Consider the following 24,943-nt stretch of genomic DNA (forward strand, 5'->3'; position numbering starts at 1 on the left):
GTCCTACGTATTGCTACGTTGTAGGTCAAGTGTTTATTTGCTGTCATGCGTCAAAGTATACTGGGTATATATACAAAACCATTTCTATCCAACTATAGCCTCACTTCTACAAAGTTCCCGAGTCTTCCGGGTGAGGCGTAATTTCCCTTTGTGATAATCTATCAAATACCCGTAGTAATATATTCCTTTTTCCATGACACCACGTTTGCTTCATAGTGGACTCAATAAAAGGACCAGACCGGAACATTTGTTTGCCACTAATCTGGGGATGTATCAGCCACTTCTATCCGGACACGAGATGAATAGACGAGGCTGTCGAATCACACTACAAAGAGACGACGATCTATCCCAAATCAGGCGCTTCTCCGCATCTCATGCATCATGAAAAAGCAGATGACGATGTATGGATCGATAGCTCACTTTCCAAGATCGATATTCCACCTACCACACTCCATACCGGGAACGGGGATAGCATCAGCCTCGCTCACAGCCTCACCACAACCCCGCTTGAGGCTCTTATCCAGAACCCTCACTTGTTTCTTTAGTCACAGCCTTTCATCGTAAGTCGGTCATCTTGTCTTTTCTGCTCACATGGCTTCCATCACTCGCCGAGCCACGGGCAACTTGGTCCACAACGCCATCGACCACGACGCGACAGGGTATATCCAAAAGGAGAGACTCGAGAGCCGTTTGCGCAGTCTGTTTGGGTATATGATTGCAGTCCGTGTAAGATTGCCATCCTGGTTGGGTTGCCCGGCTGACGTGGTGTAGCATATTAATGATAGATGGGTGTTTGAGGCTCCGAGGCAGGTTTTGGATGTAAGTTGACTTGATGCTTTGGTTTTATAGTTACTGATATTATAGACAGTATGAACTTGAGTAAGAAGACTTAATAGTGTAAAGATGAGTGACTGATGTTGATAAGTGATCTTCGTGAAGCCGACAGAGTGAATTAGCATTATCTATATCCGTGTAGCATCCGTGGCTGTGTTTGGCTGAAGTGAAGTGTATCCGCAGTCTTCGTGGCTGTATACAGCATATCAATATATTTATTACCATCTCTTAGTTTCTCCTAGAATACATCTTAACAATGAACATGGAACCATCATACTACGAATCAATCCGCCCTCATCTCCGCCATCCAGCCTTCATCACCCAACCCGAACAAGCCCACATCCACTTATCAGAGAATGATTGTAAGTCATTCCCTCTATCCGGGATAATTCTAACCATTTCAGCATCAAACAAACCCCATTCAACCCTTTTTACCAACAGCGACATATTCGACGCGCATCTAACCACCACCCCCAAACCCCGCTCTCGCATCGTCTCAATATGCTCGCAGAATTCAATGCAGCCACTCGGGATAACCGAAAAGACAATGCGAACACTGATGAATATATATGAAATCGACACTGGATTCTTCGATCTGGCCGTTTCATTCGGCGATAAACCGCGCAGTTCAGATGCGGGACATGGGGGGATGACGGTCAAACGGATGGAGGATGGTTCATACGGTACGTCTATACACTTCCTAATAAGTTATTTTTGCTAATATCACAGTCATCCAATATCTCTTCGCATACGCCGAAGAATACAAAACCCAAACCACCATCTCCTGGACGATCCGACAGATCGGCGTCTTCCATCGCTTCGATCCATCAGGGCGTAATAATCTCTGGATATTCCTACACGCGAAACGAAACTCCACAATCCAACAGCAGATCGAAGAAAGTATCATGCAGCACGGTCATGATGCTGGTAATTGGTGTACAATGCATCTACTCGTGCTCTCCTACCTCTGTAACTGGCGATGGTGTATTCGGAATCTAGGCGATGAAATCGACAAGACTGTAAGTGATAATCCAATTAGTCCAATGTAGAACATGATTAACACTCTATCAGGTAGATATAGCCCTCACACTCGATCCATCCAATACAAACGACAGTAGAGCCGGTTTGATCAGACTCCTCAAACCGCAGTATCTGGGCGATAAACTTCTCCCTCTTCCTGCCCGGTTAGGCGTCGCTCTAACCATCATTACGAAGCTAGAGGATATCAACACCCTCGTTCATTCCAAGGACTTGTCAACGGAAGCCCAATTCCAAAAAGTGTCAGATGAATTGTCATATCATAAAACCACCCTCGAGGGCCATTTGAAAAGCGTCAGGGTTCTTGAGCGGAAGATCCAGGGCATTTCGGATCTTGTATACACATACCCAACATTTCCCCTTCAGTGAAGATACTAACACAGCCCAGCTCGCAGTCTCCCTCACCCTCAAAAACCAAGCCGTAACCATCGAAATCAACAACCAAATGCTCCGACTCACAAACGACTCTATCGACGACAATGCCACCGTCAAAGTCGTCACTCTCGTGACGCTCATCTACCTCCCCGCGAGTTTTGTCTCGGTGAGTTTACCCATCTCCCAACTAAGCCATTCTAACACGGTAGACGTAGACCGTCCTCGGGATGAATCTCTTCGACTTTGACAGCGGAGACGATAATCCAAACCCTATATTCACTATATCGCGTCAGTTTTGGATTTTCGTGGTTATAGCTGTGCCGCTTACGTTGCTGACGTTGGGTTCGTGGTATTATATTACCCGACGGAGTCTGAAGTTGAGGCAGGAGAGGGCGAGGGAGATATATGAGATGAAGGAGGGAATGGAGAGTGCTTGATAATGCCTTTAGTGGGTAGAGCCTTCTTATCTTTAGAGTTACAATATCAAGAATTGCTTAAAATGTAAGATTGTCAAATGAATGAGCTGGATATCGATGAAATAATATAAACGCGAATCGACTTTTATAACCAAGCAAGCGCTCCATTCCTTTTATTCAACGCTGTCATAATTTTATTGCCTCATAGCGTATAATACACATGACTCCGCACGTATCCTCTATTTGATCCATCCCTTGGGTCCTCCCCAGGTACCCTTGACCATGGAGTTGTAGTAGACCCACGGGAAGAAGTCCTTCTTGAGGTGGTAGAATTCACGGCGGGGGTTGATCTGGTCAATAAGAGTGCCAAAGGTCTCCTTGGGCACTCCGCCGTACTTGAACTCGGCAAGGAGAACCTTTCCGTATTCGGTGGTGAGAGGGCACGAGGTGTAGCCGTCATATCTGGCCTCGGACTCCTTGCCCTCCAAGGCCTTGAGGACACCGTCAACGAGGACGGGTGCCTGGGCAGTGACAGCCGCGGCGGTCTTGGAAGTGGGCAGACTGGAAGCGTCACCGGCGGACCAGACGTTGGAGAACTTCTTGTGGCGGGTGGTGTTGTCGTCGACGTCGACGAAACCAGCCTCGTTGGCGAGAGCGCTGTTCTTGATGAAAGCGTGGGGTCCCATCTTGGGGACAACGTGAAGGAGGTCAAACTCCTTCTTCACCTGCTCCTGTCCGTCGGGCCGGGCGAAGGTGGCGGTGTTGCCGTCGACGGCGACGAGGTCGTGCTGGAAGAGTCCCTCCACGCCGCGCTCTCTGCGCAGCTCCTCAAGCTTGGCGTTGTACTTGGGCACACCGAACATGACGGGGAGACCGGTGGCGAAGCTGATCTTAATGGCGGACTCGGATGGGTTGCTGGGGTTGTACAGACCAGCTCGCTTCCAGTGGTCCAAGGCGAGCCACATGATCTTCTGGGGAGCACCGGCACACTTGATAGCGCCGGCGGGCTGGGTGAAAATGGCATTACCGCTCTTGAGCTTCTCAATGGTGGGGAAGACCTTGTCACAGGTGTTGTAGCTGAAGATCGACGAGACCATAGAGCTGGGGTCAGCAAGAGCCTCGGGCAAGCCCTTGATGCTACCGTTGTTCACGCTGATACCCGGCGCGACAACCAGGTGCTCGTAGTTGACCTTGTCGCCATTGCCCAGAGTGAGGAAGTTGTCCTCGGGGGAGAAAGTGTCGACGCCGTTGTTATAAAACTTGAGCTTAGGATCAATCAAGCTGTTCAACGGTCTTCGGAGATCCTCTTTGTTCTTGAGACCACCACCGACCAGCGTCCATCCAGGCTGGTAGTTGTGGAATTCTGAAGGATCGACAACAGCAATGTCGTCTTGGACGAATTTGCCCGAGCGAAGCAGCTGGTGGCTGACAGCGAGACCGGCGGTGCCACCACCGATAACCACGACCTTGTGGTTCTGGGCAGCAGAGCCGACCGGGGCTGCGGTGGCCAGAGTCCGGAATGAGGGCACGGAGCGCTTGACAGCAGTTGCTGCTAGTGTTACACGGCTGCAGAACATGCTGGGCAATATGCGAGATGTCAATGGGAGGAGATTGGGCATTCGACGATGAGGTGAAAAAACGACGATTGCGACCGCGTCACGTGCGCCGACCGAATCGCCGTTGTCGGCCGGCGATCCCTGCCAACAAAGACAGCCAATCAGAGACGCGGGGTAAAGCGGCGGTGGCAGTAGCCGGAAGCGGAGTCTATTTCATGACTCAGGCCATTATTGATGGGCAACTGAGATGAGATATCGATTCCCGGAATTTGTTGTGGATAGAGGTCAAAAAAGAAAGCAAATGACAAAGGATGTTGCCTTATGCTTAATATTGACTTTCAGTGCCGTGCAGACTGTACGGAGTAGGCACGTGCATATGCAAGGAGAAGATACAGGAATGACGTCATTCATACAAGAATCTCATATTTGACAATTTCCCTCGAATATGCATCATTAGAATGCATTGATCTTGACTAATACTATCTAAAAAGATACATTGGTTGTTTCAGATAGATTATCATGAAATTCAGACCAAGCTCAGTAAAAATAATGTGCAGGGCTTGGATATCAATGCATATATAATATGTTCTGATCTCGATAATCAAGATACCATCACAATCTAGGTCTCTATCCATTCATATCCATCTTCCATGCTATAGACTCATACCCATCCTGCACAATGCACAAGCTGGCTATTGAGACTTCGTCCGCACTTGGGCCTCATCTAGACGGTGTTAAAGCTATCATTCTGTTCACTGCAAACTGGGAGACTGATCAGCTACATATATCTGCCAGTGACGATCCAGGCTTGTCCTGTGGCTATCCTAATATATCTAACCAAATGCCACAGGCCGCCTTTGAGTTCGACTACCCAGTCAAAGGCGAGGGCTTGTAGGAAAGATGGCAGGTCACATACTCGACCTATCGCCATACTGCCCAATTGAAAGATTTATTCAGTGCGAGAGAATTATCTCAACCTTGAATGCTTAGCCAGTGATGGGAGGATCTCGCTTCAAAAGCCCGATTCAGCTCCCCTTGTAAATACTGTTTATGGCCCGCCATAGCAGCTCGCAGTATGTTCCGCCGTAGCATGATATGAGTTGCAAGAGTGAACATCGGCAACCAACCACCAGACACGGATAAATATAACTGGCTGCCTTTCAACTGCAGAATTAAGAGTGCCCCACAGCATCTTGTTGTGTTTCGGATGAACCACTTCAAATCCAATCACCAGCAGTTTCGGGACTGGCGATCTCCAGTACGAGCAATACGCATAAATGAGACGGAGACAGTCTGGTAGGAGACATTTCCAATGCACCGTCAGCCGCACACTAACAGGTATCCACAGTTCTGCCAATCTCCTCGTCTGTTGCTTTCTTGGTTTCTTGATGAAGAATGAGCAGATAATTGATCAAGATAGCGTTCCAAACAGCTATGGATGGCTTTGTAGAAGCAATGAAATATATGTACATTGAATGACATGCTTGTGATGTCATCTCAATCTGCCGAAGTTTATCAGTTCAGCTAAACTGTGTCTGTCTGTCTGATTGGCCAGTTCCTGGCAGGACCGCAACTGTCACTGGCCGGGGTGGGTACCAAGGTTTACCAGTTCGTCCACTGCCCCACTCCCTGATTTTGAGTGTTTTTGCATTTTCATGCCTGGCATGATGATGCATTCGGACAGCAGAAAGAATCATACTCTGGATATCCACAACCTCAGTATCATATACCTGATTGACGGAGGTTGCAGGACCCGTCTTGTACTTTGTAGGCACAGATGCAGTGAAGAACGTGACCCTCCTGACGCCCCGGATGACGGGATGGATCCTTGATCTCCCATTCAGGCCTATCCAGGCTTCTCCTGATTTGCCAACCCGGCTGCGGGGAATCCTTGGCCATGGTTTGGATTGAGATTGCGATGTTCGTCCCGAATGGTTCACTCGATGAGCAACAAGTGGGTATAGCCCAATGGGAAACTGCACACTCGCACCTTCCCATCCATCACTCCACGCCTATCCATCACTCCACGCCTATCCATCACTCCACGCCTATCCATCACTCCACGCCTTTACTGTACGGAGTATGGATTTACCTCGGCTGAAGATCCATCCGTCATCATTGCTTGCACCTTGCGTGCAAGTGGATTGTCTGGGAAGGTCCACAGCTTTTATTCATAATGACGGTAGGGCAATGCACCGAGGGCAGAAATGATAAATACCTGTGCATTTCCTTGACCGCAGGGTGGATAGATTGTCTTGGGCATATATTTTGTACTGCTGTAAATCGAACATCTTTTTTATTTCACTCTCACTATTACTTTATCATCATGGTCGGTAGCAAGATCACCGGCAATAGAGATGGGAAGGCAGGTGAAAAGAAGCCAGACGAGATGACGCCTGACCAGTTGGCAAAGCAAATAGCAGACAATGACCAAGGTAGGTTGCCCGACAGTAAGGAATCACAGTGTTAATAATGTGTGCAGCCAATAAAAATGACCTCCAGGCCAAATTCTTCATTTACCTCTGGAACCCTGTGACCAATACAAGCAAGATGGACAAATTCGTCACCATCGGCAGTATTAAGAACGTCCAGGAAACCACGCTGGGTGATATTCGGAAGAAGCTGATCAGCGAGAAGGCGTTTAGCTGGAGACAGTATGTCAGCCAGACCACTTAATATTTCCAACGAGAGCTGATGATGCCACAGGAAGTCGAGCGAATTCTGCAATGCCGTCGGCGCGGAAGTGGACGATTCACTGCGCTTCGACATGTACCTGGACTTTTTGCACAACACCGAGACTGAAGGGGAAGCTGCCAAAGAAGCAGACGAGGGCGAAAGCGCCAACAAAGGCAAGAAAGGACAACAGCCAGTGCGTGGACCCAGTCCTATCTGCTGAAGGATGCTGATCGTCAACCAGGTTCGCAAAGAAGACAGCAGTGGCCACTCATTCAAGGTTTACTTGAAGCTGCGGAAACTTGCAAATGAGATGGACCAAGAGACGCAGGAGTTTCTCAAAGAAAAACTCGCGATTGAGCTCAAGGTGAGGCCTGGAATGTTTTCAAGACAGACGATATGCTGAAACAACTTTTAGAGACCTGATCTGCTGGAAGCCGGGTCGAAGATCTTGGGCAGCTCATACGATCATCGGAACTTCATGGCCGCCGCCGGCAAAAGCGAGATTACGTAAGATCGCCATGCCAGCAGGGAGTCAACGATACTGACATAGACAGGCATCCGGCTGAAATGGGCGAGAAAGAGTGGTATATTGTTCTCCAGAACAATTCCGTCCTCCATGGCAACTACGTGAGGCAGCTGAGCACCGGCGAGAGAAGGGTCGAGCGCGCCATGTACCCTGGTAAGCTACTCAACGGTTTACTAATGAGCATTACTGATCGAACCAGCCCTGACGCTGAAGACGCGCCAGTTCCACGACTTTGAGGTTGTGTTCAGTGGTGGCAGCGGTGCCAGCAAAGTCAAGGAAACCACGACCAGCAAAGACCCTGCAGGCGAGAAGAGTGTGGCCAGTAAAACTGGCAATGCTAGCGAGACTCCAGTGGTATGCATCGACCTTACCCTGCTGGCGTTGATAGATAGGAACTAATCCGTTGCAGATGCACAAGCTGAGGATTCCCCGTTTTCTGGTCCAAGATAACTCTTACGTCAGTGTTTCGGAGAACAAGTCATCTGTTGCCAATGCCATCGCCGATAGCTCGCTCGCTGAACATTCGGCCGAGTTTGCTGTGTAAGTGATCCGTTGTGTATACCCTCGCCTTTGCTGATATGGACAGTGGTGGAGGAGCTTTTGGAGTCAGTGCTGGAGTCAAGGTTGGATACAAATCGGAAAGCACGGACAAAACAGCGTCCAACAGCTTGGTGGACAAGAAGCGCATGACCATCACCTATAATGTGGGTAACTACGGTATGACCCGGTCAGTGAACTGACAGATCTTGTATAGTTCCCCAGAGTAGTTCTCGAACTCGACGGAGAGAGCGTGGAACTGTCCGACGAATGCCAGAAAGATCTTGCGGTGGTCACCACCCAAGCAGATGTGAAGTCTTTCAAGAAGAAATACGGAACGTTTGTGGCCACTCGCGTTGAGCTTGGTGGACGGCTGCATTCCACCGAGGAAAGCAATGCCTTTTCCCAGGAAAGCGTCGAGGAGAAGGCCAGCTCGCTGAAGATCGCCGCTGCTGCTTCCTTCTCGTATGGCAGCTATGCCCAGGGCTCTGTCAGTGGCGAAAAGGGGGATGCCACCAACCACCTGGGGAAGAAGTCCAGCAGTGGGCTAAGCAACAGTCTGACCTGGGAGGCCAAGGGTGGCGATACTTTGCTGTGCAACAAGTGGGTGTCTTCTGTCTTCATGATGAAACTGTGCTGATATGTCTGTAGCCCCCCTGCCTGGTGTAGCACCGTGGGCTCCTACTACAACTGGAGAGTCGTCAAGGTATTTCCTCGTTGACTCTTTTATATCTTGACTGACACTTTCACAGCAAGAGGATCTCGTTTCTATTGAAGAGATGATATCGATGATCGCTGGTTATGCAGACGTCAAACAGAAGTTCCTCAAGTTGGATCCTCCTGCCCCAGGCGGCAATAAGCTGACAACCACGCCGGCCCCCAAGCCCCTGCCCAAAATGGCCGAGGGCTGGGTGGAATTCTGGCTGAAATCCGTTGAAGATGACAAGTTTGTAACCGCAATGCCAGAAAATCCATTTGGAAGTAAGGGCAACCATCTAGCAACACTGAGGGCGATGGCTAATACAAGGACACATCTAGATATCACCTGGGTAATGAATCCTACGCCATCCCAAAACAAAGGGATGAATGAGATCAACCGGATTCGATCTTTGAAACGGTCCGTTGAAATGACCCCGTCAGCTGCTGGTAAGTCCCAGTGCTTCACAGCCGGTTGCAAACACTACGAGATCTGGGATGAAAAAGCAAAAACATTCAGGAAAAGGGTATGTCGCTTCGGTCCTGCACTTGGCCTTATCGGTCTTTCTAACGGCTCTGCAGCTTAGAATCGGTGGAAGCTACATCTGGTGGAGCATGGAGGCGAGCAAATACGCTGGAGCAACCCTGCCCTGTGAAGGGCTCGAGCCGAGATCCTACACCTGGGTTGGTGCGGAGTGGGCAGAGAGTTGCTACTTCCAGTTCGTGCATGTCACGGCGACGGACAAGTTGCACATCGATCACGATGATGCCGTTCGCGTCCAAGTCTCTGATACAAAGGGCAACTTCCTCGGATATCTCAGAAATATGCCGCCCCTCGGTGTGTATGGAGAAACGGGCGACATTTTCAGATTCCAGTATGCGGTCAAGTGAGGAGCGACTTGTGCTGAAGTTGGTATATAACACTGGATTAGAAGATAGTTATATAGTTATATACCACTTAAACCTCATCTACATCTTCCTCTGCCCTCCATCTCTGTACAGCCTCAATTCCAAATCCCGTCCATAGCGTCAAGACAACCACAAAGCAAAGCCCGCCCACCCAGCCATGTGTTTTGGAGAAGGTCGGAGCATCACCGCTGGGAAACTGCAGCTGCTGAAACGGAATAACGACAGCCTGTCCAACACTGACCATAAAGGCGAGGACAAACGCCCGTAACTGCTGATCACCACCACAGGAACTATTCACCCAGCCAGCTAACAGGGGCGTGTAACATCCATAGCAACCGGATATGATAAATGCGGCCATTTTGAGATTGTCTGAAGACGGCCACGCGGTGAAGACTGCAAAGGAAAAGGTGAGAATACAGCCGACAACAAAACAGACAGGACCTCGTCGTCCGATCTGATCGGATATATAGCCTGTGCAGAGCATGAAGATGAGATTGACTGCACTCATGCTGGTGGGGATATTGTTGATCTGAGGGACAGAGTATGTGTCGAGGGATTTAAGCCAGATGCTAAAGTATTGCAGCACGTATGAGCCACACGTGAGTGTCCACAGCGCATATCCGAGGGAGAATGTATACAGCTGCCAGGATTGGAAGACGCGTTTGAACACGCTGAGATCGAGCTTTCCCACTGGTGTGCGTCCTTCTTCGTCGATGCGCTGTCGAGCGCGTGTTCTCTCCCAGTCGGAGAGGTAGAATGCAGCGGTCGTTTGCGGTGTGTCGGGGTAGAAGATGAAGCCATACAAAGCCACTGGGATAGCGAGGATAAAGTCAAAGATGAACAGCCACCGCCACGAAGACATCCCTCCCTTCCCCTCCATCCCCTTGAATAACGCAGCCTGCAGATACCCCGAAAACATCTGCCCCAGCACCCCAGACATGACGAACAGCCCACTCCTCCGCGACAGTTCCGACCGTCTATACCAACACCCCAACACATACTGAATCCCGGGCCACGCAGCAGCCTCAAAGAACCCAATACAGAACCGCAACGCATAAAACTCCCCCGCATTCTCACACTTGAACAAAAACAGCACAAACACCGACCACACCACCAAACAACCCGGCAACCAAAACCGCGGCCGAACAACCGTCAACGCAAGATTCGACACCGGACCGCCCAGGATCTGCCCGATGTTGAAATACGTATTCATCCAGCTGAGCTCATTGCCTGGCCCGAACCCGAGCTCGTCGGACATGCCGGAGACGTAGGCATTGGTGACGTTGTTCCCGTCGAGTTGTTTGATGAAGAAGCAGAGACAGCTGAAGCTGAGGAGGAACCAGTCGAGTTTGAGGATGAGTTTTTTGTCGGCGGGGGAGGTGTTGGGTTCGTGCCAGTGGAGCCATTTTTGTTGTTTTGGTGCTTCGTCTGGGGTTGAGATGGTGGTGTTGGGGTATTTTGATGCCATTGTGTAGTTGATATCTTGGAAAGAACGAAAGATGAAATATAACTGATCTTATCATAGTCCATCACGACATCCCCGCGATAGTGACTTGATTCACTCGGGGCGGGGCCGACGCAGGGATATTTATTCATAATGAATCAGAAGTAACCTGAACAAGACATCAAACAAAATGGTCGAGTTTGTCTCCATCAACAACGCCCAACTGGCATATCGTCTTTCCGGCCCTGAAAATGCACCGTTGATAATTACTCTCCACGGCGGTCGAGGATTTGGTAGGAATCCCAAGTGTACAATATGCCAAAACTAACAAAACAGGCGACCATAAATCTGATTTCCAAGCCTTTATGCCATTATCCTCACAATATCGACTTTTCTCTTTCGACTATCGAGGTCATGGACAGAGTTCCCGGACGGAGCCGTATACGTTCGACCAGATTGTTGAGGATATTGAGGCTATTCGCCGTCATTTCACAGACAAGCCATGTATTATTCTAGGAGGTAGTTTTGGCGGCTTTCTCGCACAGCAATATGCCATTAATTATCCATTGCATGTATCACACCTCATTCTACGTGGAACTGCACCATCATATCACCGTGAGTATCCCCCATCTGATCTTTCTATACTAACAATACCAGACGAGGAATCCGCCATCCAAGTTCTCCAAGGAAGAGCATCAAGCGCACCGAACCTGTCCATCAACATGCTGAAAGATAAAATATTCGGTCGATTCGAAAGCGACCTTGAATTCCAGCTTGTCATGTACGCAGCAGCACCGCTCTACAGCCAGACATTCGATGCGGAGATCGCTCTGAAGCGGAATCTAGAGACGGTGTTTAATGCCAAGGCACATAGTGAGTTTTTCTTGGTCTGTTAGCTATAATGCTAATAATTAGATGATCTATACTCGGAGAGCGAGAAGTTATTCGATTATCGAGATAGCCTGGAACGAATCACTGCGAAGACGTTGGTGATAGTAGGCGAGAAGGACTGGATTTGTCCGCCGGAGCAATCACGATATATTGCTTCAAGAATTCCTGGTGCGCGTTTAGAGGTGCTGGAGAATGCCAATCATTCTGTTCATATTGAACAGAATCATGAGGTTATTGAACTGATCAGGGCATATCTTTCTACAATTTAGAAGAATGATTGTGGTGGCTATCACCTCATCGTCCCGCTAAAAGGCGTCAAATAGACCATCCCCGCTTCTTATCAACTCGGCGTATTTCCGTCAGTGAGGGGTATCTTATTATTCCTGGTGAAAATTGTAGCTTTGTATCGGATAGAAAATTCCTTTTTGGTTTGAAATAAAGATTGAATGTAGGCATCCACGATGTAATTTAGACCGTAAAAAACATCAACACCAATCTCTACTCACCAGCAAAATGACACCAGACATCAATATTTCCATTGGTTAGTATCCCTATATCATAAAAGAAATATCTAACAAAACAGACCGCGGCGGCACATTCTGCGACGTCCTCGTCCAAACCCCCCACGCAGAGCTCGTCTTCAAACTCCTCTCCGAAGATCCCCAAACCTATCGCGATGCCCCAACGGAAGCAATTCGCCGAGCCCTCGAAATCATCGAGAGACGGCCAATCCCAATTGACTCAAAACTGGACGGGTCACGGATTGCATCGTGTCGGATTGGGACGACCATCGCTACGAATGCACTGCTTGAGGGAAAAGGACGGGAATTCGCTTTTGTCACAACGAAGGGATTTAAAGATGTCTGTGTGATTGATGATCAGAGTCGGCCGAAGTTGTTTGATTTGAATGTGCGGAAGCCGCCGGCGTTGCACGCTACGTCTGTGGAGATTGATGAGCGGGTTACGATTGAAGATTATGATTTGAATCCGTTTCCGATGGATAAAAAGGACAGCATCACTGATCCAGCCTTGGTGAGGACGGCGAGTGGTGAGGTTATTCGCATTTTCAAGGCACCAGACGAAAGTCAGGTTCGGCAGGTTCTAGCAGATGTGCAGTCTGCCGGATATACATCTCTCGCCATCTCATTCATGCACTCCTTCCTCTATCCCAATCACGAAGATCTAGTGGCTGACATAGCCCGCGAAATGGGATTCGAGTATATCACCAAAGCATCCGAGATCAGCCCTACGATCAAGTTTCTCAATCGCAGCAGTTCCGTCTCCTCCGAGGCGTATCTATATCCCATTGTGAGAGACTACGTGGCAGCCTTTCAATCCGGATTCGAAATTCTCCCACAACGAGTGGAATTCATGAGCTCAGATGGCGGACTACGACAAGCAGCCAAGTTCCGCGGAAATGAGGCTCTCCTCAGCGGACCAGCAGGAGGCGTCGTAGGAATTGCCCGAACCTGCTTCGACGAGGATGGAAAAACACCCCTTCTAGGCTTCGACATGGGCGGAACCAGCACCGATGTATGTCGATATGACGGGGCCTACGACTATCTCACAGAAACTACCGTCGCCGGTCGAAAGATCACCACATCCATGTTGAACATCGCCACGGTAGCCGCGGGTGGTGGATCGATGCTGTTTGCGCGCCATGGACTGTTTGTCGTTGGGCCCGAGAGTGCCGGTGCTCATCCGGGCCCTGCGTGTTATCGAAAGGGAGGTCCGTTGACGGTGACGGATGCGAATCTGTTTCTGGGACGACTGGTTCTGTCTGCTTTTCCGACTATATTTGGGCCTGGGGCTGATCAGCCTTTGGATTATGAAGGTACCAAGAAGAAGTTTGAGGAGATTACGAGGGAGGTGAATGAACAGACAGAACAGACTCTTACAGCAGAAGAAGTTGCGCAGGGCTTTTTGACAGTCGCCAACGAGACTATGACGCGGCCAATGCGGAATGCAACTGAAGTGCGAGGATATGCGCCTAGTGGCCATTATCTGGTTAGTTTTGGAGGTGCAGGAGGACAGCATGCGTGTTCTATTGCTGATAGATTGGGGATAAGACGGGTTGTGGTTCATCGACATTCGTCCTTGTTGTCTGCAGTCGGTATAGCGCAGGCTGAGCTGCAGTCTGAGTTATCAACACCGTACGCTGGTGTGTTCCATCTTGATGTGCTTGACCATATCAGAAAACATATTGATGTCCTTAAAGAACAAGTCAAGAAAGATCTGGTCTCACAAGGCGCTGACGAGAGTACGATTGAATTCGACGAGTCTCTGAGTATGCGATATGCAGGCACTGACACCAACTTGGTTATATCAAAGCCCGCTGGAGAGAATTATGGAAATGCTTTCATAAAGAGACATCAGCAGGAGTTCTCCTTCATCCTACAGAGGAATATCGACATCGATTCCATCAAAGTCCGCGGTGTTGGGCGAAGCAGTCCTTCTACTGCAGCATCCCCTTATTCTCTCTTGCAGAAGGCCAGGGTAGAACCAGATGCTCAATCAGCATCTTCTCAACAGGTCTTTATAGATGGTACATGGAATGATGTTCCTATCTTCAACCTCGATTCTGTCCCCAGACCAGGTCGACGACAAGGCCCTGCATTGCTCATCGACGCAACCCAGACCATCTTCGTAGAACCTCAGTTCACTGCATACTTCCTACCAGACCACGTCATTCTCGAAAGAACAGATACCACCAAGCCAGATGAGACTATATCAACATCACAAACCATCAATCCCATCCAGCTCTCCGTCCTCTCCCACAGATTCATGTCCATCGCCGAACAAATGGGGCACACCCTCCAACGCACCTCCATCTCAACGAGCATCAAAGAACGTCTCGACTTTTCCTGCGCCATATTCTCGCACGAGGGGAAGCTAGTCGCTAACGCACCGCACATCCCCATCCATCTGGGCAGTATGCAGTATGCGATTCGATATCAACATCGATTATGGGCTGGGAAGTTGAAAGCGGGTGATGTGCTGCTCACGAATCATCCGGAGTGTGGTGGGACGCATTTGCCTGATTTGACGGTGATTACACCGGTATTCGTCGATAATGAGGGAGAGGTTGCGTTTTATGTTGCTGCACGCGGTCATCATACGGATATTGGTGGTCAGGGTATCACGTCGATGATGCCAGACTCGAAACAGCTATGGCAGGAGGGATTCAACGTGCGGTCTATGAAGATAGTAAATGACGGTGTCTTTCTCGAAGATGAACTGAGAAGGGCATTTCTGGCTGCTGGTGATCTCCCCGGATGCAGTCCAACCCGTCGACTGGATGATAACATCTCCGACATAAAAGCGCAGATCTCATCTAACCAACGCGGCATCCTTCTTCTCCAGAAACTCTGCACCGAATCCAGTCTCCCATTCATCCAGACAGCCATGGCAGCTATCCAAACCAACGCCGAGACAGCCGTACGGGCGTATCTCAAGCAGATAGCGCACGCCCGCACCATGCCCCTTTCCGCAACAGACCACTTCGACGATGGTACCATCCTCCGCATCAGCATCACCATCGATAAGAAGACAGGCGGCGCAATCTTCGACTTTGCGGGCACAGGCCCCCAAATGTGGGGGAATTACAACTGTCCGATATCCATCACACATTCGGCCATCATGTACTGTCTCCGCTGTCTCGTCAACGCCGACATCCCGCTCAACGACGGCTGTCTCTCGCCGATAGATATCCGCATTCCGAAGGGATCAGTGCTTCGTCCTAATTCCTCCGTTGCGATATGCGGAAGTACACTCGCCAGCCAGCGCGTCATCGACGTGATACTACGGGCCTTTGCATCCTGTGCTGCATTTTCCGGCTGCGCGAATAGCTTCGGCTGGGGAATGGGCGGGAAGAATCCTATTACAGGTATTATAGAGCCAGGCTGGAGTTACGGCGAGACAGTGGGCGGGGGGTGTGGTGCTGGACCTGGCTGGGACGGTGAACACGCGGTGCAGGCACACTCCACAAATACCAAAATCACAGACGCAGAAGTCGTTGAAAAGCGAACCCCCGTTATCGTCAGACGACATGCGATTAACCATGGAACTGGCGGGAAAGGAAAATACAAAGGAGGAGATGGAGCAGTGCGGGAGATTGAAGCTCGAGTGCCGCTTCAGTTTAGCATTCTGAGCGACCGTCGAGTCGTCGCTCCGTATGGGATGAATGGGGGAGATGAAGGGCAGGTTGGGGGGAATTACGCATTTAAATGGAATGAAGATAGAACTGGGTTGGATACGTTGTCTTTGGGTGGAAAAGCAGCGCTTCGGTTAGAGGCTGGCGAAATCATGCAGATCAACAGTCCGGGAGGAGGAGGATGGGGGTTTCGTGGATAGCTTGCGCAGTATACCATTAAAGTAGAGTTACCGTTTTCGTGGGGAGCTGTGAATGCCGAGGAACATGGCAGGTTTCTCTCCACAACCTACGGTGAAAAACCACATCGCTCACAGGCAGATGACACTAGCAGTCCCTATAGCATCCAGGCGATGTCAGATTTTAGGGAATTGTCTCCGGTTGCGAAATAACGGAATGTATCTATGCATCGGATCTGATCTAGAATATTACCTGTTTGGATGGCCTATGAATCAAATATCTCCAAGTTGAATCGAGCTCCCCGCTTCTAATATAGAGGGGTAGGATGAGAGGCGCTATGATCAAATGTGCAGTCGAAAATATTGAATATTTAATCAGAAGGCCCCGTAGGAACCCTTGTATTCACGCAGGAATGCCTGCTTAGCAAGCGGCTTGATATCATCTCTGGTAGCTGGGATATCACCCTCAACCTCGCCCATGATTTCTTGTATCAAGCTATCCAATTTATTCGGTCCTTCGCTGGTCATTGCCGCATATTTTCCTTCTGTATCGTGTCAGAAAGAACACACTAGTGAGCAAGGATAGACGATAAAAGAGTGCAACGACGGCAGCCACCTACCAAGGTCATGATCGTATTTAATATGCTCATTGAAGCGTCTGCAGGCCTCAAAGGCAATGGCTTGGGAAGCATCTTCAGTTGACAAGGACTCCCCGGCAGTAAGATCATTGAAGAATTCCTGCCCGTTGGGGAAATCTAAACACCAGAATAAAATATCAGCAAATATATAGGGCGGTAAAAAGGAGCGCAATATCAAGACTGACTAATATCGAGAGGGATCGGCATTTTGATGGTGTTATGCTGTTGGATTATAGTCGTTGGGTTGTGTGGGAAGAGGGGGAAGAGGAGTATTTGTAAAGGGGATCAACTTCAGCTGAACTTCAGCTCGTCTAATTTTCAATGTGACGTCAAGTCCAGACCGTCGGGTTCGTTTCAGCTATTGACCTGCGCCCCAGATCGTGGGAATTACGCCCCGCTTTCGGTGTCAAGATGGAATCTGAATGGCCAGATGAAGCTCAGCTGAACTGGGTGTGCATTCACCTGCCCCACCTGGACACTTTTTCCATTGAGATGCACTTCCTTGCATGCAGCATTCTCGGTATTCAAACTTCCCGGTTCTCGTTCATGCAATATCCAGTATAGACAGTAGAGAACCTATGAAAACTCACATTACAGTTCATGACCTACTATCATATTATAAATTAAATCCAACCTAGTATGAATGGAACCAATACTGTCATCATATATTTGAGGTGATACCCAGCTCAGTGTCACAAACAACGTAATATATGATATTTGCCAACTTGAATTCTGTGTGACTCTAGCTGCATCTTTGTCTTCAGGTGAAATGGTTATGACAGGTATATATACCTAGACTATGTCTGTCTGTGTCAACATAATTCAGCAATGGGAATCTCAGATAATATGGCTTCTGCAGTAGACAACGTTATCGCGAGATATAAAGCCTCCCCCTATCTACCAACCATGGCTTTCTTTTCTCGGCAATCGACGCCACCGGTATGACCGACCTATACAGTAAGCCACTAACTATCCTGGCCGTTGACAGGCCGTAACATCCCGCTCGAGTTTGAACCTGGAGATAGCTTTGTCTATGGCTGTGGCGTGGATTGCGCGGGAAAAGTGGTCCGTATAAATGGGTTTAGCTCAATAAAGTGCTAATAATGGCAGATTGAAGCAGCCACTGGCCAGTCTCTGGAACGCTTTTGCAGGCAGAATATATGGGATGTTATTGGAGCAACCGGAACCACATTCTGTCCAGCACAACGTCCAGATCTACTTGCGAAACGGGCCAGGCTGGCCAATATCGGTAAGCCCGAGAGCTTATCTGGGTGGAATCCATATCCAACCACGCCGAAAGACTGTCTCGGTGGCATTGGCGTATGGACTACGCGCAAGGACTTCAATACACATTGGGTATGTATCAGTCTGGATGGTGCGTTATGCTGACTTCTATTAGTGGATTGATACGACGAACGGCATCAGTGCAGCATTGTATATGCAGACAGGGCCAGTTGAGCATCCGGAAGTGGTGAAGCCATTGGAGGTCCTTGAGCGTGTTTTATACAAGGATATAGAGCAGAAGCTTGGTATCAAACAAGCTGTGAGGTTGTAGTTTTCGTTTTATCTAGGTCGAGCACAAAGATAATGCACTTTATAGAATACCTTTACTTTTGTAATACCTCATATCACCGAACAGACCCGAACGCACCAATAACCGGACTGACCGACAATATAACAAATTGAGGATGGAAGTACAGCAGGTCTGCATAAATCGAGCAATGATCGGTGTTCTAAAGCATCACCAGCAAGGGGGCATTGAACGTGAGACCGTGAGACACGTAAGGCATTTCTGACGGCAACAGATTTGATGTATAGATAGTGAAAGGATATTCACATTACTCTGTGCGGGGTTGATATTCTTCATACTAGTATGCTCCCACACTAAATTCCATCAATTTCTTAGATCATCAGTCGAGTTAGTCAAAGTACAATCACGACCATGTAAAGAATTCCAGGTCGAATTTGCATAATCCTGCGCCTCATTACTGTTCCGTTCCCAAAGCACACAAGAAACACCGGCGTTGCTGCATGCTACTTGTAGATCCTGCAATACTGCCATGACCTCGTGGTTGTTGTCCATGCCCATCTCAAGATCAACTCGGGACAGTCTGGGCATAGACCGCGAGCGGATCATGTCTGTCAGGTGGTGGATACCTCCTGTTTCCCCTTGGTTTCCTTCACGGAGAAATAATGCTTCAAGGGACGGTGGAAACAAGTTGCTCATTCGTTTGAACATATTTTCCAATCGCAGATGAAGATGTCTGAGGGCAGTGAAAGTAGCAAAGGACTCAGTAAGTTCCACAGAATCGCCCTCTCCGCCTGCAGAGCCACAATCCAGCCAGAGGAACTCCAGCGTTTCCTTATGAGGCGTGAGAGACCGACAATAGGCATTGGGGTCAAATCGGACTTCTGTGAGATCGAGATTGCCGCTAATCATTCTGAATGATTTCAGCGCCTTGCACCGTCCAACCCAGTCTTTCATTCCCTGACCACCACCACATTGGTAAAGATCGATTTCCGTAGCTGAAGATGAAGCTGTCGGTGCCTGTGGTGATTCCAGTTCGGCTACCTGAACTCCATGCATCCTTCGCATGGACGGGAATGCGAAAAAGCTGTTCCATCTATACGCCTCTGTACAGCCCAATGCAGAGCAATCCTCCACAAACACGTCACTCAAATACGGAAACACCGAGCTCGGTTGCCTTGCTGCTCTTTTCAACGTCTGCACGACACAGACCCCGCCATCTGGTAACCGCAGACTCAACTTCCGGATGTTATTCAACCGCGGCAACAGCATCGCGACCCAAACATCCGCGAATCCGTACTCGAGACAAAGCTCCCATGCCCTCCTCTCAAGGTCCGACTCGATGCCTGCCCCGCCCATCAGTTCGTCCACCATCGCCTGGTCCTCTCCGAGCTCTTGTTCCTCGAGATCTTCCGCAATGTAAGACGTCGAAAGGACCTGGTTCATGGCGTCATCCATATCCTCCACACTATATTCGCTGGTGTTTCCATCTACGATCGCCTTGTCAAAATCATCAAAGTAGTCGTTATCCGAGCCCAGTTCTGAAATCAAGTCGGCCCACGGGTGGACCAGCCGTAACGAACGCACATTCTGGGCTAATGCGGGGTTTCGGAAAACAGCGCGGAGGAAAGAACGCACTTGGGCGGTGTCGTTGACAGCCCACGGCCGCTGTCGGTTCAAGAGCTTGACATCGGTATAGAGGGTTGGTAGTAGTACATCATAGAAGCGACGGCACGCGATAATAAAGCAGAGATGGTCTTTCTGGTGCTCGACATGGCCGGCGATTTGTAGGAGAATTTCGTCTGGAAGATGAGGCATTCTGGATTAATGAGTGCGGTGAGTGAGGGGTATGGTGATTGTTACCTCAGTAGTCAGGTGATGGGAGCTTGGCTGCATTTTATTTGAGCAATGGAGGTTGTTGACTCGTTGAGGGGCTGCAGAGAAGATGGAAGATCATTCCTGGATCAGGAGTGGGGGCTGAGAAGGCTTGGCATGCTGATTGGGTTTAGTGCCCCTGCACAGCCTTATTGCTCAGGTTGCAGAGAGGAACAGCCAATCATATGGCCCAATTGCACGAAGAGAACGTTTATCGTAGAACTGTCGCAAGAGCAAAGCCTTCCCCAACCGTCTAAATATAGATATTATATCGGTTTTAGCGTTGAGTAGTGGTTGCAGAGTCATGACAGATATCAAGTGCATTGCCCTGCAAGGTAGTACAACGGGAGACCAGGGGTGCAACATCAGATTACCAGTCACTGCACCACGTGTTTCGCAGTGTATAATCCAGCCAATCAAAAAAAAAAAATAATAATAATAACACTGTTACATTCGATCCTTCGGACTTTATTGCCTGTTGCTCTGAATTGGTGTGGGACTGGAAGACCCAGACTTATTGTAAGGTTGTAGCCCGGTTTCTCCAAGCTGATTCTCCCGGATATCCAGCACATCGTTCGCAAAGCTGCAATATATAGTTAATGCAGGATATAACGTTTTATGAAAGACACTATGGCCGAGCGGTCTAAGGCGGCAGCCTAGAAAGCTGTTCTCTTCGGGGGCGTCGGTTCGAGTCCGACTGGTGTCGACAATTGCAGTTCTTCTGTTTCTTTTTTATTTTCTTTTTGCTCCTGGCCTTTTTGAACAGGGGTGTGTATCAGATTCAGTGCCATTGCGGTGCAGCTTATGTTGTAGTGTGGGGGCCATTTAGACTTCAGGAACAAGTCGATCAACTCTGGCTCAATTATTGAAAGTCTAAGTAATCATCCCACTTCATGCAGAGAGCTCCGTCGCGTTATCTAGTGATAGGGCAGTACTAGGATGAACCAGGAAATACATCGTAAGGACGGACCGCGTATCCGAGGTCGAAAAGTAAGACCTAGTCAAGGATCAGGGCATATGGTGCAAATTATTGATTTCATTCGTCAGATCGATTAAGGACCTTAGGTAGTAGGTGCCTATCATTAAAACTGATTATAAGAACAAACAACTTCCCACCCAGCCATTGACCTTTCTTACTCAATCTACAATCATCCACTACACTACCTACCCATCCAAAATGTATATCAACATCATCTCGTGCCTTTTAGCAACTGCCGCCATAGCCACAGCCTCACCGACAGTCTATCTTATCCGACACGGCGAAAAACCCAGCAATGGCAGCACCGGATTGAGCGCCCAAGGTCTCGACCGCGCACAATGTCTACGATCCGTCTTTGGAAAAGACTCCAAGTACAACATCGGCCATATCATCGCACAAACACCCAAAAGCAGTATGTTTCCACCAACTACCATGAATCTATATAACTAACCCAGAGCAGACGGCAAACAAGCACGACCCTACGAAACAGTCGAACCCCTCGCCACCGATCTAGGTCTTACGGTTGATACATCCTGTAGCCGTGACGATAGCAAGTGCGTCAAGAAAGTCGTCGACAAGTACGATGGGGACGGGAATATTTTGATCTGCTGGGAGCATAAGAAGTTGACGGATATTGTGGAGGAGTTGGGGGATGATGATGCCCCTGATTATCCGGATGATCGGTGAGTTTATATATCGAAGGGTAGTATGAATAAGTATGCTGATGAGGGCTAGGTTTGATGTGATTTGGACTGATCCATCGCCGTATTCAGATATCACGGATAAGACGAGTGAGAAGTGTCCTGGTTTGGATGGCTAGATTGTTGGATATTGATTCTGTCATGCTAGAAGTATATACATAGAGAACTTGCGTATGGTTTTGCTGGGAACGAACAACAGTATACAAACATATATTGTGTGTGCCTTGGGAATTGAAAATATATTCAACAACCAATTTTTATCTCCCTAAACACATGTTTATATATATATCCTAATTTCGGCCTGTGCGCCAACTCGTTTTATACTAAAAATTGGATAAGATAATAACGTATGATTCTAAGAAATATGTTTCTAACGAATGTAATTCACAATAGAAGTGTATTGAATACAGGTCAGACTGACAAAGTTGTCAGTCGAACAGTAACACCAACGGTTACCCTTCCACCACGTTTTGATACAAGATTAAACGGTGTCAAGCCGAAGCGTCGGTAGTAATGAGTCTAAAAATAAGACCCAGTGACCGAATCGAGCTATTTAGCAGCCAATGTCGTAGGCGACGAGGGTAGCACCATCGTCACGGGGAGGAAGCTCAGAAGCAGCGACGCTGAAGAGGATGCACTCGGCGTCACCGTTAGGACCGGGCTTTCCGACCTCGACACTATTCAAGTTAGCTTTTATCCCTCACAATCCAAATGACAATCAACTTACGATTCACAGCCGTTAGTCTTCTTGCAAAGAGCGATACAGTCACCCTCGGTGGTGATATCGGTGCGAGTAGCAAGCGGCGAAGGGCTGTTCGAGGAAGGACCAGACGGAGCCTTGCCGCAGGTGTCGTCGCGCTTCTGGTTACCGTTCTGGCCCTGGGGGTGGTCCGCGGTGGGCTTGGTGGTGGGCACGCTGGAGCAGTCAGGGCCGTAGACACGGAGGTTGCTGTCGTCCTGGGCTGGGACCTGGGCGGGGGCAACGGCGAAGAGCTCGCAGGTGGGAGCGGAGGCGCTGTCAGGAAGACCGAAGAGGAAGGCCTTGCAGGAGTCGTCGGCCTGGCATTTGTCCTGGCAGGCAGCGGCGGTGGTCACGGAGGGAGAACTGATGGGGGAGGCAGAGCCGGAGCCGCTGGGGGCAACGCCGCAGTTGTCGCGGGCAGCGAGGGGAGAGGCGATGGCGCCGGTGGCAGCCAAAGCGAGGATGATCTGGGTGAAGGTGGACTGCATTTTGAATGAAGTTGAGGTCTGAGAATCAGAGAATGAGTTATGAAGATGATAGAGATTGAAGGATGTTTGCTGTTGATGGTTGAGACAGACTGGAGGTGCTTGTCGACTTTATATAGGATATCTGAGTCTATAGAAGTGACATTTGAAGCTAGACAGGCTGACGACGATGGATGACGACTACAATCGGTGCATCTCGAGATCCTCTCTGTCCACAGCGGGATGATGCCTCGTCATGCGATCTGCAGTCTTATCAAGTACTGCTTGGATTGTCCGTGATCTTATCTTGATAGCCTTAATACTGCGTTAGATATCTCACTTGCTATTTTGAATAATATCATAGCTGTATATCGCTACATAACTCTGGCAGAATTGAATGCTTCTTCTAGACTATCTGGATCTGATGCTATCCATTGATGATGCTCATTCGGATGATTCTACATACACTGCATAATAGAGATAATTGATGCCTAGAGATATCCATAAGGTCAGCCATGAAGGAATTAGCTGCATGAACTAGCACTATCTATCCAGCCATCAACCAGATAGAACAAGATCGTGAGATGTTTAACGCAATCAAACAGTGCTGCCAAGCAGCGCATGTCCCATAGATTGTTCTCTTTTTTCCGAGGAAAGACGCTACGATTCATCCCCACATAAAATGAATCTAAATTTACGGTTAAGATGAGCCTGTTTGCTGCTATTAATAGCCTCTTCCTCAATCTCATCTATTTTCTCGTGGAATGGGATTAAAGACAGAGAAACATGAATTGCCATTGAATATCAGAATAAAGTCATATTCATCCAATATAACCTCCCACATCCTTCAGAATGTATAATAATGTACCTGAATGTGGGGAAACAAGCTTATTTTTGGCATCAAAATGCCGCAGCGGAAATGATCAGCGCGCGATTGTTAACATTCTCCACACTGATTAGGTGGCCGCCCATACTCGATCCAGTAATGATCGGGTTTTATTTCCCACGATCTCAAGATCTTTTTGTGGGAGATAACTGTAATAATAGACGAAACTAATAGCCCTATCGAACAGGCCAGGCCTGGCATGATGTTTATTGCGTGGCTCAGCGGCGGGACACGTCATGGCCTTGCGGGCTTTCTTCAGCCCTAGACCTTGGCATTTATCATGGTATCGGGGAATTTCTCTTTTTCATATTGAGGTTGAGATATCAGTGTGTTCGTCTGCCTTGTTACGCATTGCGGTGGCCATTGAGGGTGTTATGGTGTCTTGGATGTGTATGAACATCCCTTGTATATACAATTTTTAAAATGGAATATCTGTGGGTGATGGTGGAAAGACCATAATTATATATAGCTTTTGAATTAAAAACCATGGACTCTTCAACTTATAAATTACTGCCTCAAGCGTATAAAGTAATCATAGTACATTTTGACAAGGGACGCTTGGGTTTACAGCACAGATATGCAATTGGCGCAGATTACTGAATATCAGTTCCTAGCCCATGCGCACGCAGATGAATATGGCCATGTCAGCAGACTGGATTGAGATCGTACAGACGATAGAAGTCCGCCTTTTTGCTTCTGCCGATGAGGATGACTATACCATATAAACCCCGATTCCCGAAATATGCTCCCTATATTTTAGATAAACAACTCCAAGCCATGGGCTTACCCTCCCGCGAAACCACCTTCACCGCACAGAATACTTCACACATGCTCTCCAACTCAAAATCCCTCTTATCCCAAGCCCTCTCATGTTATACCTCCAAGTACTTTGTTACTTCTTAA

At 48.6% G+C, this 24,943-nt stretch overlaps 13 protein-coding genes and 1 non-coding gene across 14 annotated transcripts; 10 read left to right on the plus strand and 4 right to left on the minus strand.

The window, feature by feature from the left end:
• The first annotated feature begins 358 nt into the window (after positions 1-358).
• Positions 359-610, plus strand: ASPWEDRAFT_46550 (uncharacterized protein). Its single transcript, XM_040836785.1, has one exon. It carries the CDS (start codon positions 375-377, stop codon positions 543-545), a length of 171 nt encoding a protein of 56 aa, XP_040683461.1. The 5' UTR covers positions 359-374; the 3' UTR covers positions 546-610.
• On the plus strand, positions 480-984 carry ASPWEDRAFT_46551 (uncharacterized protein). The gene is made up of 2 exons (XM_040836786.1): positions 480-819; positions 869-984. Exon 1 carries the CDS (start codon positions 592-594, stop codon positions 769-771), a length of 180 nt encoding a protein of 59 aa, XP_040683462.1. The 5' UTR covers positions 480-591; the 3' UTR covers positions 772-819; positions 869-984.
• Positions 985-1,096: 112 nt separating this feature from the next.
• Positions 1,097-2,684, plus strand: ASPWEDRAFT_122217 (uncharacterized protein; the record flags this gene model as incomplete). Its single annotated transcript, XM_040829140.1, has 5 exons — positions 1,097-1,517; positions 1,564-1,853; positions 1,906-2,208; positions 2,261-2,413; positions 2,463-2,684. The coding sequence occupies 5 exons, from the start codon at positions 1,097-1,099 to the stop codon at positions 2,682-2,684; spliced, it is 1,389 nt and encodes a 462-aa protein (XP_040683463.1).
• Positions 2,685-2,902: 218 nt separating this feature from the next.
• ASPWEDRAFT_33019 (NAD(P)/FAD-dependent oxidoreductase) lies at positions 2,903-4,240 on the minus strand (the record flags this gene model as incomplete). The annotated part of the gene is made up of 1 exon (XM_040833734.1): positions 2,903-4,240. One exon carries the CDS (start codon positions 4,238-4,240, stop codon positions 2,903-2,905), a length of 1,338 nt encoding a protein of 445 aa, XP_040683464.1.
• A 1,896-nt stretch (positions 4,241-6,136) lies between these two features.
• Positions 6,137-6,326, plus strand: ASPWEDRAFT_46554 (DUF963 domain-containing protein; the record flags this gene model as incomplete). The annotated part of the gene is made up of 1 exon (XM_040836787.1): positions 6,137-6,326. A coding segment is annotated over one exon (184 nt), but the record flags the coding sequence as incomplete, so codon positions are not given.
• Positions 6,327-6,691: 365 nt separating this feature from the next.
• Positions 6,692-9,545, plus strand: ASPWEDRAFT_55355 (uncharacterized protein; the record flags this gene model as incomplete). The annotated part of the gene is made up of 13 exons (XM_040838200.1): positions 6,692-6,873; positions 6,926-7,088; positions 7,137-7,259; positions 7,311-7,402; positions 7,450-7,574; positions 7,621-7,775; positions 7,831-7,961; positions 8,008-8,125; positions 8,176-8,561; positions 8,610-8,664; positions 8,711-8,939; positions 8,997-9,181; positions 9,237-9,545. The coding sequence occupies 13 exons, from the start codon at positions 6,692-6,694 to the stop codon at positions 9,543-9,545; spliced, it is 2,253 nt and encodes a 750-aa protein (XP_040683466.1).
• Positions 9,546-9,612: 67 nt separating this feature from the next.
• Positions 9,613-11,031, minus strand: ASPWEDRAFT_122160 (uncharacterized protein; the record flags this gene model as incomplete). Its single annotated transcript, XM_040829136.1, has 1 exon — positions 9,613-11,031. One exon carries the CDS (start codon positions 11,029-11,031, stop codon positions 9,613-9,615), a length of 1,419 nt encoding a protein of 472 aa, XP_040683467.1.
• Positions 11,032-11,197: 166 nt separating this feature from the next.
• ASPWEDRAFT_177529 (alpha/beta fold hydrolase) lies at positions 11,198-12,167 on the plus strand (the record flags this gene model as incomplete). The annotated part of the gene is made up of 4 exons (XM_040831668.1): positions 11,198-11,300; positions 11,344-11,622; positions 11,665-11,880; positions 11,923-12,167. The coding sequence occupies 4 exons, from the start codon at positions 11,198-11,200 to the stop codon at positions 12,165-12,167; spliced, it is 843 nt and encodes a 280-aa protein (XP_040683468.1).
• Positions 12,168-12,411: 244 nt separating this feature from the next.
• Positions 12,412-16,251, plus strand: ASPWEDRAFT_33023 (uncharacterized protein; the record flags this gene model as incomplete). Its single annotated transcript, XM_040833735.1, has 2 exons — positions 12,412-12,439; positions 12,482-16,251. 2 exons carry the CDS (start codon positions 12,412-12,414, stop codon positions 16,249-16,251), a joined length of 3,798 nt encoding a protein of 1,265 aa, XP_040683469.1.
• Positions 16,252-17,771: 1,520 nt separating this feature from the next.
• Positions 17,772-18,420, plus strand: ASPWEDRAFT_177532 (uncharacterized protein; the record flags this gene model as incomplete). Its single annotated transcript, XM_040831669.1, has 3 exons — positions 17,772-17,804; positions 17,976-18,221; positions 18,265-18,420. The coding sequence occupies 3 exons, from the start codon at positions 17,772-17,774 to the stop codon at positions 18,418-18,420; spliced, it is 435 nt and encodes a 144-aa protein (XP_040683470.1).
• On the minus strand, positions 18,314-20,260 carry ASPWEDRAFT_46558 (uncharacterized protein). The gene has a single exon (XM_040836789.1). The coding sequence runs from the start codon at positions 20,209-20,211 to the stop codon at positions 18,760-18,762; it is 1,452 nt and encodes a 483-aa protein (XP_040683471.1). The 5' UTR covers positions 20,212-20,260; the 3' UTR covers positions 18,314-18,759.
• Positions 20,261-20,892: 632 nt separating this feature from the next.
• ASPWEDRAFT_t216 lies at positions 20,893-20,974 on the plus strand. The gene has a single exon. It is a non-coding gene; the product is annotated as a tRNA-Ser (tRNA).
• A 442-nt stretch (positions 20,975-21,416) lies between these two features.
• Positions 21,417-22,256, plus strand: ASPWEDRAFT_46559 (putative phosphoglycerate mutase family protein). Its single transcript, XM_040836790.1, has 3 exons — positions 21,417-21,659; positions 21,708-21,930; positions 21,983-22,256. The coding sequence occupies exons 1-3, from the start codon at positions 21,446-21,448 to the stop codon at positions 22,065-22,067; spliced, it is 522 nt and encodes a 173-aa protein (XP_040683472.1). The 5' UTR covers positions 21,417-21,445; the 3' UTR covers positions 22,068-22,256.
• Positions 22,257-22,501: 245 nt separating this feature from the next.
• ASPWEDRAFT_177535 (uncharacterized protein) lies at positions 22,502-23,178 on the minus strand (the record flags this gene model as incomplete). The annotated part of the gene is made up of 2 exons (XM_040831670.1): positions 22,502-22,625; positions 22,676-23,178. 2 exons carry the CDS (start codon positions 23,176-23,178, stop codon positions 22,502-22,504), a joined length of 627 nt encoding a protein of 208 aa, XP_040683473.1.
• Between the last annotated feature and the right edge of the window lie 1,765 nt (positions 23,179-24,943).

Source organism: Aspergillus wentii (assembly GCF_001890725.1).
Source record: "Aspergillus wentii DTO 134E9 unplaced genomic scaffold ASPWEscaffold_10, whole genome shotgun sequence".
Classification (NCBI taxonomy): domain Eukaryota; kingdom Fungi; phylum Ascomycota; class Eurotiomycetes; order Eurotiales; family Aspergillaceae; genus Aspergillus; species Aspergillus wentii.